Below are 17,835 nucleotides of genomic sequence, written 5' to 3'. Positions count from 1 at the left end.
TGCTGTTTTGCTCACTATTATACTCCCATCACTTAACATGCTCAAGAAATGTTGGTAAAATAAATGCATCAAAATCCATAACTTTTGCAGAGCGCACACCTGTAATCCCAGTGGCTCAGGAGGCTGAGACAGGAGGATTGCAAGTTCAAAGCCAGCCTCAGCAAAATTGAGGCCCTAAGCAACTCAGTGAGACCTGTCTCTAAATAAAATATGAAATAGGGCTGGGGATGTGGCTCAGTGGTCGAGTACCCCTGAGTTCAATCCCCGGTCGCCCCCACCCCCCAAAAAAATCCATAACTTTTGAGACCAGTTTCAGCCCATAATGGCACTCAGATAATAATAAATCTGAATGTACTGTTTCTCTTGTACCAAATTTACCTGTCTTTGTGTTAGTATGCTTTTCAGAAATTTCTTTTCAGCCAGTTATTATATGACTATTTAGAAACAGATTTTTTTTAAATCTGTTTAAATCTGTTTAGTTATACATGACAGTAGAATGTATTTTGACATACACATACATGGAGTATAACTTTGTACATGATGTGGAGCTACAGTGATGTGTTTTTATGTATGAACACAGGAAAGTTATGTCCGATTCACTCTTCTGTCTTTCCCATCCCCATACCCGCTCCCTTCCTTCCCAGTCCTCAGTGACCATTTATCATCTTTGAAACACCAAAATCTAAAGTGGGACTCTGTTAATAAAAATGTAAGTGGGAATATGCAAGAATGAAGAGAATAGTTAAAAGTTTTTCTCAAAAATACACGATTCAGATTTTTGTGCCCATACCACCACCATCTACTGACATTCTCCTATTTATAGTCCTAACCACCCCCCCCCCCCCGCGCTTTGGGGGCAAATACTGGGGCTAAGACATGCTAAGCAAGTGCTCTACCTTGGAGTCACAGCCCCAGTCCCCCCACCACACACCTTTTTTTTTCCTGAGACAGTCTGGCTTCCTGACACACTGGCCTTGAACCTGTCAGGTGTTTGTCCCACACCCAACCACAGTTCTCTGACTCAGAATAATGTTGCACGTCAAAATGGGTCTGAATGGAGTCCCCAGGCATAAGTAATCAAAAGCATCTGCTGAAGGAAGACTATGAAATAGATGGAAAAATATATTCCATTCCCATTTTAACAGCAGCCCTAGTCCAAGTCATCACCTAAAGGACAGAAGACTAAATCAGTGTAGTAACTCTGGCTGCATACTGGAATCAGCTGGGGCCCTTTTAAAACTACAGAAGACGAGATTCCATCTGAGCCTTGCTGAATAGAGACTTCCCCTGGTCTAGATGAGACTAATGTTAACTTCCTATCCCACTACGACATCTTAGAGCAAGGCTTATCTGATTAATGATTTTGATGTCATGATCTTTATTTAAAAAGCACTGTCTTCTACTTTACTTTCAAATTTAATCCGTCACTCACAGTAGGTCATTTGGCACAGTGGAGCATCCTATATTGGGGGTCATAAAGTAAGCAAACTGCTACAACAGACCTGAGTATGCTTCACCCTGTCATTACTAAAACACCTCAATCAAATTATTGAATAGATATGAGCCTAATTTCGTTTTATGGGACAAAATGTGACCACTAAATAAGAAAAGTGTATGAAGCACAGGGCATAGTGCCTAGCATTTGGGGGATAATTTTTTTTTTTTTTTTGTACTGAAGATAATTACTTTATTTGCAGTTAGGAAAATAACAGCTACACATTTGTGTATACTTTTTTAACATATGGAAAAAAGTCTAGAAGTTATAAACAACTATTTTTTGGGGGGGGATAATTATTGACTGTATACTATATAAATATTTCCAACATTTCCTTCTAACAGTCACTGGCTTATCTACATTCTAACCAAACAAACTTGCTAATGTAAGTTCTAGAAGGTGCATCAGCCCCAACCTCTTAAGCCTTTGTTCATGCCACTTACCCCCGTTCTGGAGATGAGCAGAAAGCACCATTTTCCCTCTTCTGTGCAGACCATCTTCATTCAGAACAACTACTTGTATTAACCCTATTCGTTTTTCTCTTATGAAAAAATATATCTTACTGTGTCATTAATTCTTAACCCTATCTCCCCTAAGCAAGCTCCTTAGCAAGAGGTGTTATTTTTTTCATTTGTCAGTATCCCAAGAGGATTCAGATATGACAGTTCAATTGTAATATCTTTTAAGAGGAATAAAATCCTAGGATTTGTGTGTGTATAGCTGAGAATCAAGCCATGGACATGTTCACAGCCCTAATTTCTAGTTGCCTACCAGTTAAGAATTTTACTACTGATTTTTTTAAAACTGTGATAAAATATATGTAATAAAAAATTGACCATCTCAACCATTTCTAAGTGTACAGTGACATTAAATAAATTCACATTGTGCAACCATCAATCACCAAAAAACTCACCTTGCAAAACTGAAACAGTACTCATAAAACAACTCGTTCTCTCCCCCCCGGCTCCTGACAACCACCCTTCCACTTTCTGCCTCTGCACCTGACTATTCCAGATATGAACCTCATGAGTACAATCACACAGAATTTGTCTTTTTGTGACTGGTTTGTTTTCAGTTAGCATGATGTCGGCCAAGTTAATCCATGCTGTCCCACATATCAAAATTTCCTACTTAAGGCTGCATACTGCACACTTCTAAGTGGGGGAAAAACAACTCTAGATGCCTGCCTTACCAGATTACTTTATTAATATCATTTTAAACATTACATAAATACCACTTATATACTAGAGTATCAAACATTGTTCCAGTAAGAAGTCCAAGAGTACATGTAGTGATATTTTAAGAAATGTGAACACTTTGGCTTCTGTTATTACATCAAATGAAATAAAAATCAATTTAAAGAATTGCTTCCATCTCCCACTATGATTAACAATAAAACCAAGTAGTAGAAAAATAAGAGTATATTTAAAAAAAATACTCAAGTATTTTTTGAAGGACTTGTTCTCTTCACTATCATACATACTCATACAAATTACTCAGTAATCTGAGAAGTGGTTCTTCACCTATATTAGGAACTTGGTAAATATTTGCTGAATGAATGAACTATCCATGCATATGGATCTACCACTTCATTTTGTGCTTTTTGAAGAAATTTATTTTTTCAAGTAAGCAATAGTAAACATACTGAAGTTCTCATTTTGTTCAGATCATAATCCTACAGAATTGTAATTATTAGAAATACCACCCATTAGAGCCAAGTTAATGTGCATTCATCGATACAGCAAGAAAAATTCTATCATGCTGCAGAACTAATTTTAACTAATTTATTGGACTTCAGTCACTTGTGATACTATCAAGAGAAAAGAGGATGGGGACTTCTAAAGTTTGAACTTACTTCACCTATCAACAATTATCTTTGGAGCATCCCTCCCCATTCACCCTAATACAATATTTAAGAACAGTGCTAAAATAGTAACATATTTTAGCTGCAACATATCTTCTCTCTTGTGAATGTAGCTCTGAAAACAAATTCAGGCACTAAGTTCAGAAGGGTCCTCTCTCAGGAAACCATAGTAAAAGACTTCACATGAATGGACAAGAGTCCATGGACCAGAGAGTTCAACAAAGGTTTGTTCTTACAGCAAGCTCGATGAACATGTGATAAAACTCAAAAGTAAACACTCTTATATCCCAGTCACATTTCATAACCAGACCAAAAAGTAATAACTGTCTTTTATATAGGAGCTTTGTTGGAAAACCATGATTTTAGGATTCCTTTAAATTAAATTCTGCTAAACAGTATTATTAGCTAACACAATTAAAAGGGGAAAATCCCAAATTGAAAGATGGTGAAGTTTCAAATAAGCAAGTCTGTGATGGAATTTGGTCTAGATAAAATATATGAAGCAAATTCCATTAAGTCCTTGTTAAACAAGTCGGTGATGGAATTTGGTCTAGATAAAATATATGAAGCAAATTCCATTAAGTCCTTGTAAGAAAGGTGGTTTTAAGACCACTTCCTCAAGTCATAATGCAGCAGATCTGATGATTCAGCAGCCATAGGAGAAGGCAGGAGTACACAATGTTTTTTTTTTGTTTGTTTGTTTTTTTGTTTTTTTTTTTATGAGTGATCATTTATAGGGGAAGAGGTGACGGGGTAATTTACATTCCATTTTTCAAATTCAACCTTACTGAAATAACACACCATGAGATTAGTAGAGATTCTAATTAATAAAACATTCACCTTTATCCAAACAAAGATTCTTTCGTTATCAATTTTTCATGGATAGTTCTACAGTACTGCTCCTGGTTAACCTACAAATTTACTTTTACTCAATTATTTCAACAGATTTAACCCAATGTTAAAAGTTAAATGGAATATTCCTTTGATATACCTTGAAGTTTAAAAAGCCATCAAGAGTGAATACACACCAACAAAGTTTCAAACAATTCTAACTGTCCTTCCCAGTAAGGTACTGACTGGAACTAAGAGCAGCACTTCACCTACCCCGCTCTTCTGCCTGGTCAGCACTGTGAATTCCTGGTGAGCCTGTGCTCATTTCACAATCACAGCTCCTGAAGTCAAGGGGTTGTACTATGTGACCCAACAGAGTTCTCAACAACTTCCTTTTTCGAAGTTCAGAAGTTCCTCTAATCATTACAAAAACAAAAGCAGCTGAACTTTCATCCCTTCACAATGTTCCAGCCCAAAGTAAGAAAGTCACGTTTAAATATACATATCTGGAAACAGAAGTTGTTTAAAATGGGCTGAGGAAAAGCCGAGTATCTTTCCTGTATTCCTACAGAGAACTGTCTCAGATGTGGAAAAAACAACCTGATGGGTTTTACCTGCAGAATCACATCACCCGTAGAGCACAAGCTGGACACATCACCAACAGTGCCCCCCAGCGCTCACACACACCCCAGCAGCCTCGGCTTCAGTTCTTAAAGGCTCCGCATTTACTGGCTTTAGCAATGAACTCCTTTAGCAGAGGGCCATCCATTTGCCAAAATGCTGCCGTCTGTGTAACTTCTGTCAAATGATTGATGCAAAACTTAAAGCAGAATTCTTCTAAATCCTGGACACATACAACAAAAATAAAAACAAGAAGAGGCCTTTGTTTATTAATTTTAATTTAATTTCTTCTCTATAAACCCCTCATCCCAACTTGCTCACCCTCCCGGAAAACACACTGAAGAGGCCAGATCCCTGACTGAGTGTGAATCTCCCACACACGCACACACATGCTGGGGTGGGGTGGGGGCAGCAGTCTTCCATGGTTACCATAGTCCAGTTACACTCAAGACAGTGTTGTACAAAGTCAAGTGCCACTTTAGTTCATGTTTTGTTATGTTCAAGATACCAGAGAAAGAAATTAAGATGTGGGGTTTAAGGAGACCATTTTAAGAAATAGAAATTGCATAAAGATTTATGGTTCACCTAAAGTGATATATTAAAAAGAAAATCCCCGAAACTTCAAATTGACTTTTGCATTCTTCTAATAAAAATCATTTTTAAAAAATGATTTTTCAAAAAATGTTGAACTTCCACACCACACACCTCCCGGAAAGTCAACACCAGAGAAACATAGTTACAGAAATTGGATTTTTCAGGTAGACTACTGGGAAGTCACCCACCCACCACCATTTAGAAAATAATAATTATATATACACAAGTAGGAAACCAGAACAATTAAAAACTTGATTTTTGTCTATGCTTACACATCCTTTCACTGTCCACAAAACTCTAATATTGTTTATTCCTTCTAATGTTGGAGCATATACTTAGTAAATCAATTAGGCACCTGGAACACATATGAGAAACTAGATACACATAGTAAAGCAAATCACACTAAAAGCCCTTAGCACAAACAGCTTGATTTTTATAACTTGGTCCCTGGTTAGTTGTCCACCAGAAGTCAATACTCAAAATTCAACTGAACCAGAAACGTGACCCTTGAACGGCAGGACCTTGATGTCAAGTTCCCAGCTACCATTAGGAGGGAATTCTAGAGTGGGCAAACATGGATCTCTTTTTTGCTCTCAGTATAGACCTCTGCTAACAACTATTTCCTTATGTTAAGGGTCCTCTGACCCTGGCTAAAAGATGCCCTAAACTAAACTCAGAATTAAGAGATAAACCACACAGTGAATGTGTTATTAGCCAGTTGGCTGCCTGAATTTTGTTTCCCAGAAAAAACTCAAAGTATATTTGACATGTCAGTACAATCTCTGGAACTTTTTCTTTTCTTTTTTGTACAGGCAATTGAACTCAAGGGTGCTTTACCACTGAGCTACATCTTCAGACCTTTTTAATCTTTTTCAGACAAGGTCTTGCTAAGTTGTCCAGGCTGGCCTTAAACTTCCGATCCTCCTGCCTCAGTCTCCCAAATTGCTGGGATTACAGACATGCACCATCATGCCTGGCTTTGGGTCTGTGTTTCCTAATCAGAGATTCTCAGTGGGCTAAAAGTACAACTGAACGTGTGTCATAATAAAATAAAATGCAAAACAATAAAACTATTCCTTCTCAGATGATTATTCAAGAAAAAAGCACTGCTCTCAGTATTATAATCCAGTGATTGAAAAACAGTTTTCAGGACTAAATTATTTTCCACAAGTACAAAAAAGTCACATTTTAATCTTATTTAGTAATCAAAAGTAGTGAAGTAGTTTACACATGGCTTGGGAAGAAGTAATCCTGCGCACAGAAAGTTCTTCAAACCATGTATCAGATAAGAATCGTTAAATGTTACATTTTAATTGTATGATTTCAAATTCACAAAGGAAATACACTAAATTCTGGCACCATACCTTATTACTGGTAAGTCTACTAACTGGAATTCGACATCTTTTCAGAGTACATGAAAAGTGAGGTTACTTACTAATTGTGCAGAAATTACCTTCAGCATCAACTTTAAGAATACTTTTTTACATACTACATTACAGGTATATAAATGGTGCTAATTATAATTCACTCCATACATTTATGAAAATGCTTCTATCAAACTGCCTTCCCTTCCCTACCAATTAGTTTGAACTTATGATATATCTTAATATTAATCAATGTTTAACAGTTTCAAATATCAAAAGTCAAATTATAGAATACTGAAAACAATATAAATCTAATTTAATTAAATAAATGAACTTTGACCAAGGCACTTCTATGCAAAAGAAAGCTCTAAATGCATTAGGAGATAAGAGATCTGAGCTTGCAAGTTCATATGCCTCAGAGAGTGGCACAGTTAGTACACTCACCAACCAAGGGCCTGAGTCAGTTCACCTTTGAGAGGTCAGTTAAATATCCTTCTGATGAGGCCACATTTGGGGAGATGCGGGGTGGGGAGTGAACCCAGGGACACTTAACCACTGAGCCACATACCTAGGTCTTTGAGACAAGGTCTTGCTAAGTTACTTAGGGCCTTGATAAATTGCTGAGGCTGGCTTTGAACTTGCAAACCACCTGCCTCAACCTCCCAAGTAACTGGGATTACAAGTGGGTGCCACCACACCTGGTGAGGTCACACTTCAATATCAAAAGAACCTGCATGATCTGTTCATCTTATTCTGCACTTACACAAGAAAATGCAACTCTTTCCCAAATAGTAACAACTATAATAGGACTGTGGGGCTTTATATATAAAACAATTCCAAAAAGGAATCATTTGACCAACAGATTTTTTTTAAAGTTCAAAACAGAATAAAAATAGATGAAGGGTTATGTAGCCAATAGATGATAAAAGTTCATAATAAAAGGAAAGTCTTCTTAAGGTCCTTGGAATAGGGAAGTGGAAAGAATCTAAAATGGAGGTCTCATATAATATTCCTTGTATCAGAAACTAAATTTTATGACATTCTGTGGTAAAATTATTATAAAGTGGCTTTCAGACAAATCAAAAGAGTAGATTTATTATAATTAGCAAATAAATAAAATCAAAAATTCTAAAAAAATTTATTCATTCCATATCTTTAAACATTTAAATTATTCCCATTATATATACTCTGAAAACAAGTTCTTTCCACAGATTTTCTTCAGTAACAAAACAGAGGACTGATGATCTTAGTATTCTCAATTTTAAAAAGTCTAAAGCAGACTTTAATAGAGTCCTTATCTGGTCTTAAAATTCCACAGCTAAAATAATCAAATACTTGTGCAGAAGACCAAATGGGACAGAGAAGACAGGCTGCCTCATGTCCCAGCCACCTTCAGATACACTCCAGATGGGGTGGGGGTGGGGGAATCACTGACGACACCTACCTCTGTATAAAGCTGTTGCTGATTGCAAAAAACAAGCCTCCAAACCATAAATATATAGTTCATTTTATAGCATTTCAAGTTACAAAGACCAATGTGGTTTTGTTTTGGGGAATGTCCTATCACATGGCTAAAATAAAGGTGCTTTCTTTTGTTACACAAAAAAAACATTTCATGACCTACAGATCCAGGAAAATGTAATTTAGTCCTCAAAGAAAAAAAAAAAAAAAAAGGCTTTGGTACTAAGCTTTCCAACACTCATAATCCAAAACCACTGTTAAGAGAGTTTTGTACCCAAACAAAACTGTAAGACATGAGTTGCTCAGCAAGTAAGATTTTTCTGGAAAGTTCTCTGCTTTGGTGAAACAAATAATACTTGTCAACTATTTCTCATATGTTCAACTAAATGTAAAAGCCAAAATCTTCCTAAAAAAGGATCAGTATAAATACTAAGCATTTCAAGATTTTTACAATAAGATACTGAATGATCTTGATATTTTATTCCCATTTCTCTCTTGATGTCAGTATTTGTTCAGGTCTGTACTAGGGGATAATTAAACAATCATTCTTCAAGTCCTTCATAAAACTTGAAGAAAGTTTGATAATGCATTCATAATGCAAGGGTTCCACAATAACCAGTTTGCTTTTTTTTAAATCCTCATAACTGAGTCTACACATTTTTGTGTACAAAATTATCCTGTCAAAGGGGACGTGGTGGAGCCATAATCACTTTTTATAGAAAAAAGAATAAATGTGAGAAGCAGGCAGCCACCATCTTCCTCACATTTTGACCTACTGACAAGGCTGATGGTCACCTAGTACCCCCAAGTTGAGCTTCTCAAAATTAGTTCTTACAGTTAATTTCCAATCTGACTTATTAGAAGCTTTCAATCAACTAACATGTTACAGATGTATACACACACATACAAAGTTAGATTTTCTTCTACTGTAAAAACTAGTTATTGACTCATTAGTCTATAGTATTAATAAAATAAAAGGTAAATGCACATCAATTATAATTGATTATAATTATGATGCTTATATAAAAACCTTAAAAAAATACTATAGAAAGAAGCAATTATTTCTCTTTTATCTTCTCTCAATTCTCTAATTTTTTTTTTTTTTTTTTACAATGAATGTGTAACACTTGTGGAATTTCAGGTTTGCTATTTTAGATATTTTTTAAAGCACCCCTTCACAGTGAGGTGTTTCAAATATAATCCAGTCATTTAATGTGTATTTTGAGTGCTGGCAGTATGCCCACACTGTGACAGGCTCAGGAAATCACATATTATTTGTGATCTCTAAAGGAACAGTTTTCAAATGTGTTTATACTTACTACAAGAAAAACAGAAATTAGTAAGCAATCAGTTGCTATGGGTAGAAATGGAATTAGGTTTTTCCTGTAAACCTTCTAGGGCAAATTTTAACTGAAGGGAGGAAATTTCCAAGATGTCTGTCTCTATCCAGGTTGATCTGACCAGTGTAAGTCTGCAAGGTCATAGTCCAGGGTATGGAACTTTTGAATGCAGAGGAGTGTGCACATGCACAGGGAAGATTCTGGAATCAATTGCCAAATGGACAGAAAAGGCATTGATCCAATTTAAAATTATATCATGGGATGGAAAAGAAATCTAAAGAAACAACATTTCTAGTGAAGAGGTTCAAGGTGTCACAGGAAGGTAGGGAAGAATATTGCTACCTCCCTTTTCTATTAGAAATAATTTACTTTGATCAGTCTTCCATCTGCTGTCAGGACACAAAGTCAGCTACATTTGACCTTATCAAATATTTATAATTGCAACATAAGCTCAAACAAAAATAGTATACATTTTGAAAATGTAAGACTTAATGGTCAACTTCAATTTTTAAGTGTGATAGATTATGAAGTTTGTCCTCTATTACCTCAAAGGCCACAACATGGATCTTTGATAAATTTCCTGTTACAGGTATTCCACCTTGTAAAATGATAATAAAACACCTATAAAAATAGGCTAACACACCAATCTTAGCTAGACATCAGATCCCTCTAGCCTCTCTTTTTTGGTGGGGTGTGCTGGAGGGGTGTGCTAGGGAAGGTTGAGCACAGGGGTGTTTTACCACTGACCCACATCCCCAGCCACCCCCGCTTTTATAAATATTTTTTTCATTGTTGTTGGACCTATATTTATTTTTATATGCAGTGCTAAGAATCAAACCCAGTGCCTCACACATACTAGGCAAACACTGAGTCACAACCTCAGCCCTACTTTTTATTTTTGAAACAGGGCCTCGCTAAGTTGCTGATACTGGCCTGGAACTTGAGATCTTCTGCCTCAGCCTCCCAAGTCACTGAGCTAACAGGCATGTATCACCACACCCAATTTCCCCTATACCTTTTATTCTCTATAAATTTGTAAAACCAACCTTATTCTTACTGCATTCTTTAGGATACTGTTTCCTGGGATTCAACAAACATTTACCATCAAGTACCTAATATAAGCCAGGCACTACAGTAAGGTACAGCTCCTACTCATGAAGAGCTTACAATCTGATGCTTTGCTTCTCAATCTCAAGAAAATGTACTTTTATAAACACAAAATTTAAGACTCCCCAAAGTCCACTAATTCAGACTCTAGAGATCTGAGAATCCCAGGTTAGGAACTCGATCCAGTGCAAATAAAAACAAAGGATTCCACAGCAAGTTCTTAACACATGAATACTTGTGAATTATAATCAGACAATGACAGAATTCTGGAGCACACATGGATACAAATCATATGCATCCTAGGTTTCTGAAAGGGTAGAGTTGGGGAGACAGCAGTGGGTCTTGAAAAACAGACATGTAGATGCCGAGAAAGACTAGAAGCTAAGGCTCTCTGCCTGTCAGTCCGGTTGGGTGCACAGCTGCCGGGACCTCAGTCAGTTAGGTTCTTATCTTAGTTAAGAATGGAAGTGGAGGAACAACCAATCTGGAGACAATGAACAGAGAATAAAAGGAGAAAGACCAGGTTTCATTTTTGAGGATCAGTTGGTTAACTGAATCTCTAAACAGGCGAAGTTACTCATAATGTTCCTTGGGTCACATGAGAGAAGAGGGGTAAATGAGCACAGGGAGCTACAGGTGATTCTGGTTTGCTGTTCACTGTTTTGTTACCTCTGCATCATATCTGACTGCAGCAGAAAATAGTGTAAAGGCATTCTCCACAGTGATTCCTCGCTTGATAATGTGCTGGCAAAGTTTTTTCAGTCTGTTTTCACAGTAAGATGTTGCCAAATCCAAAAGACCTAGAAGTAAAGAGTATGAGAGGTTTAATCTAGTTTACAATACTTCCCATAATTTATAAACATACACATTTCATTGGTGAAAAGTTATGAAGTCACAAGTTTCTTAGCAAATACTTTTTTTTTTTTCTTGCAGTGCTGGGGATTGAACCCAGGACCTTGTGCTTGCGAGGCAAGCACTCTACAACTGAGCTATCTCCCCAGCCTTTTTTTTTTTTTTTTTTTTTTTTTTTTTTTAAAGAATTTAACCTGGGCTGGGGATATAGCTCAGTTGGTAGAGTGCTTGCCTACAATGAAAAAGGCCCTGGGTTCAATCCCCTGCACCACCAAAAAAAAAAAAAAAAAGAATTTAATCTTTATTTTTTATTTGTTTTTCATGTGGCACTGAGAATTGAACCCTCACCCATGCTAGGCAAGCACTCTACCACTGAGCTACAACCCCAGTCCTCTTAGCAAATATTCTGAATTTGAGTATGTAAATTCTTATTCCCAATCTCTCCCACCTCCAAAACATACCTCTCCTATACTCCCTTATGGTCTCTTCTATAGTACAAAGGAAGAGGGGAAATGGAATTCCCCCCTTCATTTTTTTCCAAAATGCAAAGCCCATTAATTAGTAACTTATACTTTATATTAAAAATTAAAATAAGTCCAGTTATAAACTGTCCATAATTATTAACCATGAAAACTACCCAGAACTGTTTTTAAAAACATTTACTTCGAACTTTTTTTTTTAATAACTAAATAAAAGCCAATACACCTGAAACTCTTTACATTTCATTACTGTAAGGCATGAAGCAATGTGCTCCTGACCACACAGCCTGAGGTACCTATGGCATCTTCGGGCGGCAGATCCACCGTGTCTGTGTAGAGGTACTGGAGAAAGGCACGATACACAGGGTAAGAAAACTGATCTATTTCTATCACCTCCTTCATGTCCTCATTCCAATATGAGTGGAACATGGATCGAAAGTGCTCACACCTAAAACACAGTAGCAAAAGTTAGCTGATGAATGTAATGAAGTCAGACAAACAGGTATTAGAGGAACCCTTGGCGACTGTGTTGTGATCACAACCTAAAAACATCCCCCATGCCAGAGCGTCTTCAACTGCCTTTCACACGCCCTCACTTTGATTTTTTCCTTTTTTTAATTTTTATTTTTTATTGTAAATGGGCACAATACCTTTATTTTGTTTATTTAGTTTTTTTGTTTCCTTTTTAATGTGGTGGGGAACAAACCCAGTGCCTCACGCATGCCAGGAAAATATTCTACCACTGAGCCACAACCCCAGCCCTCACTTTCATTTCTGATACCGCCTACTAAGTAGTAAGACATCGGACAGCCCAGAATTACCTGGCACTGCAACAGTACGACTGTTTCTACCTGACAGCCCCTTTCTGATCAAGTTTTTTGGCTCATTTGCTATTTTTAAGAGTATACGGAAGTGCATTTTAAATAATGAAATGAGAGCTGCAGATGTAGCTCAGTAGCTGAGCGTGTGCCTAGCATGCACAAGACATTGGGTTCCATCCGCAGCACTGCAAAAACAGAAAACAAAAAAATAAATGAGAATTCAAAACTTTTAGTTATATATTGACATCACTGAAATGGTTATTCATTTTATGTAATTAATTTACTGAGTTTAAATGTTAACTGATCTGTTTCAGCTGATTACTGCTCCACTATCTGACAGGACAGGTTTTTTTTTCCTTTCTGACTTATCACAAAGTCACTCTCAGTTTGTGTCTGAGTGGCCTGCTCACTCTCTTTCCTCCCCTCCCAGGCCTGCCACAAATGTATCTATAAAACACCTTCATTAACACAGTCACATATTTCAAGAAAACCCAAGCTGGGTTTTTTTTGCATTATATTTACAGATCCACTTGCATGAGTAATTGATCTCTTGATACTGAATTTGCTTACAGTACAGCATGCTTTGATTTTTTTGTAAGTCATTATTTAAAGTGAGATATGATACAAAGGACACACACAATATCTTCAAAACCCATTCTAAATACTTTAAAAAAAAAAAAAAGGCTCCAGTTACATAATTACTCTGAGAAGTTAAAAAGAAAGAGTTGTCTAAGCAGGGTATAACATACAGGTCAGAAAACTGCAATGAAAGGACAGACCAGCTGACCACAGGGTCACTGGCAGAGACACACATCCAGTTCATCTTTTCAACCAATACTGTGGTTCAGATATGTTGGCCTGAGGTAATGAATGGTATATAGTTTCTCGATTCCCCTAAAATGCATTACTTTAGTTTGTAACTAAATTTCCAAAAAAAGACGTGTAAACAGTTTGATTTTACATGTCTCTCTCTGTAATAATAACCTCAGTAGCAATAGCTGAAACAGTTATTAATAAATGCATAGTTCCCTCATATTTATATAAGGAACTCCTGCCATTTATTACAGCTAAAGAACTTTTCTTTAACTGGAAATTAGATGTTCCTCAGTGCCAGAAGCCTAGTATTCCTAACTATGAAAGTTTTCTACTTGGGAAAAATGAACCTTTAATAGAAGAGGACATTATGAAGGACTGGGGTTGTAGCTTAGTGGCAGAGCACTTGCCTAGCATATGTGAGGCACTGGGTTCAATTCTCAGCACCACATATAAATAAATAAAGGTCCATCAACAACTAAAAAATATTTTTAAATAGAGGATATTACTTAAACAAATTTTCCAATGTAAACAAATACTTGAAAGATTTTTGTTCTGTTTTGTGGCACTGGGAATCAAACCTAGGGCCTCGTGCATGCTAGATAAGCACTCTACCCCACTAAGCTACATCCCCAGCCCAAAATCCTTAATTTAAAAAAAAAAAAAAAAAAAAGACAAATACTTACACACCCCCATACACTTTTCCTAAAAGTTGCAGGAGCATAAATGAAACTCTTTGATAATAAATGGATTTGATAAATATCTGCAAAAATATTTGGTTGTAATGTTTCTTTTTACTGCTAAGACTAATGCTTTGCAGTATCCATTTTGTGGCATAGTAAGTGAAAATGCAAAAAGAAAACAAAGTTATTGATGTCTCTAAGTTCATCAAAAAATACCTGATTTTCAAAACAGCTTTATGGACATGAATATATTTTCCATCAATTCGAAACTTGAGATCAGCAGTTTCTGGACTATCAAATTCTTTCTTCAGTGACTCTGCAACTGTTAAAAGTCTTCATGCTCTGAAGGCAACAAACACACTATTAATACAGAAAGCTCAGTAGACAGATTTAAGATATGAAAGACTTTCAAAAGATCAGCAGCAGCAACATGGTAGCTAACTCCGTTCAATTTTTTTTCCGAGAGTTATTTGATAAATCAATATCACGGTATTAAAATAAGTGTCCTGCATCTACAAACTACCATAAAAACAAGTTTTTGGAGAAATCAAATACCAGTCTTAGATGATTAGTCAGTCATGAGAAATGTGTGTTAAGAAAAAAAAAAAAAAATCCAGGTACAGGGAGTTCATAAAGATTTGGTAACTCCCTCACAACCGAGGAGGTTCTTCTCTAGGACTGAGAATATGTCAATTTTCTTTGACCAAAACACTAAGAACATCTCTACTCTGGCTTTGGAGTGGTTTGGAGGGGTCAGCAATAATCAAATCAAGGAAGCCTGAGACAAATTTACCATCAAGTGGTCACACTAAGCAGTTAGATTCTTAAGCAGAGACATAGCTTTACCTAATCATCTAAAATCTAAACATTCCACTCAACCCTAAAAATGAATGTATAAGCAATCCTCACAACCTAGAAACTGAGCAAATGCACTCAGTAACAAGAGCAGAGTTTTACAAGAGCAGGTGATATCACCCAACAAGAACTGCTGTGATGAGTCCATAATAAGCAGAACTGTGCTATCCTGAAGGAAAAGGAAGGGCTCCTTCATGAATTCATGCGACGCGTTCTTTACATATAGGAAGAAAGGAAAAGAGAAGGAGGCACATTACAGAAACAAATTCCAGAGGTTCTCACCGAGTATTGAAAAAAGCGCTATGGACATGGAGAAAAGCTTCAACTGCCTACAAGCTGAGAACAGTGGCTTAACCAAAGAGTTCAGCTAAAACCTAGGCTATAACTTAACAAATGAGGAAGGAAATATCATTTGCCTAAGCCCTCTGACCTTGAGCTGCAGCTCTGACTCAACCCCACAATGCAGAGCCCTCCTGGCTGAAGAGGAACAGTGGAAAATTTCTCTAAATCTAGTCTTTCCCTGATTCTGAGCCTGGATCACTACAGGACCGAAGACAGGAAATGACCGAGGAGCAAAAAGTGCAGGGGTGGAGATGGCTACCTTCCCATCCCAAACAGAGGCTTTTGTGGGTGCTGCCACTTTTGCATCTGTCACAGGGTGGAAATGACCCTTCCCCTTCTGTTTCCAGTGACAAGTATAGCACCTTTCAGAATAGAAATATTCCCCAGAGGTATGAATTCACCATCTGACCCTCTTCCTAACACTCAGCTGAGATCATAAGTGAGAAGGAAAAAAAACACTTCTGACTTTTAGTGACTGGAAGGGAAAGAAATCATTTAGTACTGAAACAATCACCAACCACATTTTTTTCAAACCTAATACTGAAAATGTCACAACAGTGGACTGAAAAGGATATCTATGCCTTCTTAAGATGCAAGAACCTGAGGAAGCCTTTTATAAATAGGACCAGTCAGCAGTATATTGAGAAATCACAGGACATGTTGTATAGCTGCATTTGGGCTATTCATGCTACCTGTGTGTGATAAGAGCTAAACAGTCCCACTCAGCAAACAAAATTCTTTCTAATCTTATGTATTGAGATACATACACACACAGTTAAAGAAGCTGGCAAAATGAATTTAAAGGAAATGTTCTGTTTATTTCACATTAAGTTTAGCTGCAGCCTGATTCCTCCTCAAGGTGCTCTTGTGCTCATGACAATGGGGGTGAAGCTTACTGAATGCAAGGTATTCTTTCGGAGTGATGTAAATGATGGATGTACACTAGGAATATCCTAAATGTCACTGGATTCTACACTTCAAAAAATGGTTAACTTTATGTTATGTAAGTTTTTTGGTTGGGGTTTTATTTCCTTTCTTTCAGACAGTCTCTCTCTATTGCCCAGGCTGGCCTTGACTCCTGAATTTTCTCACCTCAGCCCAGAGCTGCTGGGATTTCAGGCGTGCGCCACCCGTGCCCAGTTTATGTTATGTAAATTTGATCTCAATTAAAAAGAAAGCACTCAGGGAGGGAAAAAAGAATCTTTAGGAATATTTAATGACATACTTAAATATGGTGATCACTGGGGAAAAATATTAAAGCAAAAGGAAAATAAAACATGGCAGAACCTAAAAGAGCCTACAACTAGCACATATGCAGGAATTGCTAAGTGGTCAGTTGACAGTACCACTCCTGCTGGGTGGAAGGTGCCTGGGTGTCTTACCTACAGACAGAAGGCGCCAAGAAACAGCAGGAGTGGCAAAGCACGCAAACACGTCGTCAGTGCAGGAGAAGTGGGTGAGGTGGGGCAGGATCACAGACTGGCCCCGGCACTGGCCCCACATGTACACATGCCCTCCCTGGGTCTTGGCAGCAGAGGTGTGAGTGGAGTGACAGGCTGCGATCTCCACTACCCTGAAAAGTTTAAGAAAAACACACGTCACTTCCTTACCACAGAAGCCCTCAGCACACCCGACACAGAAATTAAAAAGTTCATGCTTGGAACACCTCAAAAAACAGCCCAAGATCCGGAGTCGCTAGCAGCCATGTCACATGGACAAAACCAAAAGAGCCCTGTCTCTCCCACTTCCTGACAGCTTAGGGTAAGTTAGGATCCTCAGTTAGGATAAATAATACGTACTGTTGAGGAAAACTTAGAAAAGCAGAATAGAAACCAAAGAAAAAGGAAAGTAGACACTGAAAAAAACGTTCTGACTATTCCGGGGAGTTAAAATGTAGTAAATACCAACATCTTCAACATACCATTTCCTTGTAATTTCTCTCCCACCTCTACCAGAGTTCAGAACACTCATAAGGCTCATAAACACTGAGCAAAGGATCATGGACTCTGAACATTCCCATCCAAAAGGTCTTGAGGCTACACACTGCATTTCACAGCACGCTCCGTAGGCAGTGTCCCGGAAGCACAAGTCAACGCTCAGCACTTAGTGGATGAAACCTCAAAACTTGGTTCATTAAGCATCTATTCCAGTAACACATTAAATTAATATTTAAACAGATAATGTCCTTTTAAGAGGTTTTATTTGTAAGTGCATTTAGTTGGCGAACAGGGAAAGTTTGTACCACACTGAATTTCAACATAATCACAGACCCTGTTTTACTTCCCTACTCAAGGTAAAATACCAAATCTGTCA

General features: G+C 37.3%; 1 protein-coding gene across 1 annotated transcript in view; it reads right to left on the bottom strand.

The window, feature by feature from the left end:
- Positions 1-3,998: 3,998 nt before the first annotated feature.
- Rcbtb1 (RCC1 and BTB domain containing protein 1) overlaps positions 3,999-17,835 on the bottom strand; it is a 39,832-nt gene continuing 25,995 nt past the window's right edge. Inside the window, 6 exon segments of the mRNA XM_047552380.1 lie at positions 3,999-5,034; positions 11,347-11,477; positions 12,305-12,456; positions 14,542-14,653; positions 14,656-14,667; positions 16,905-17,095. Of these exon segments, the coding sequence (XP_047408336.1) occupies positions 4,894-5,034; positions 11,347-11,477; positions 12,305-12,456; positions 14,542-14,653; positions 14,656-14,667; positions 16,905-17,095 (739 nt within the window). The 3' untranslated portion in view covers positions 3,999-4,893.

This window comes from Sciurus carolinensis, chromosome 5 (genome assembly GCF_902686445.1).
Source record: "Sciurus carolinensis chromosome 5, mSciCar1.2, whole genome shotgun sequence".
Lineage (NCBI taxonomy): Eukaryota > Metazoa > Chordata > Mammalia > Rodentia > Sciuridae > Sciurus > Sciurus carolinensis.
The sequence above is the reverse complement of the archived record's forward strand: the minus strand, read 5'-3'. Positions and strand labels throughout refer to the sequence as shown.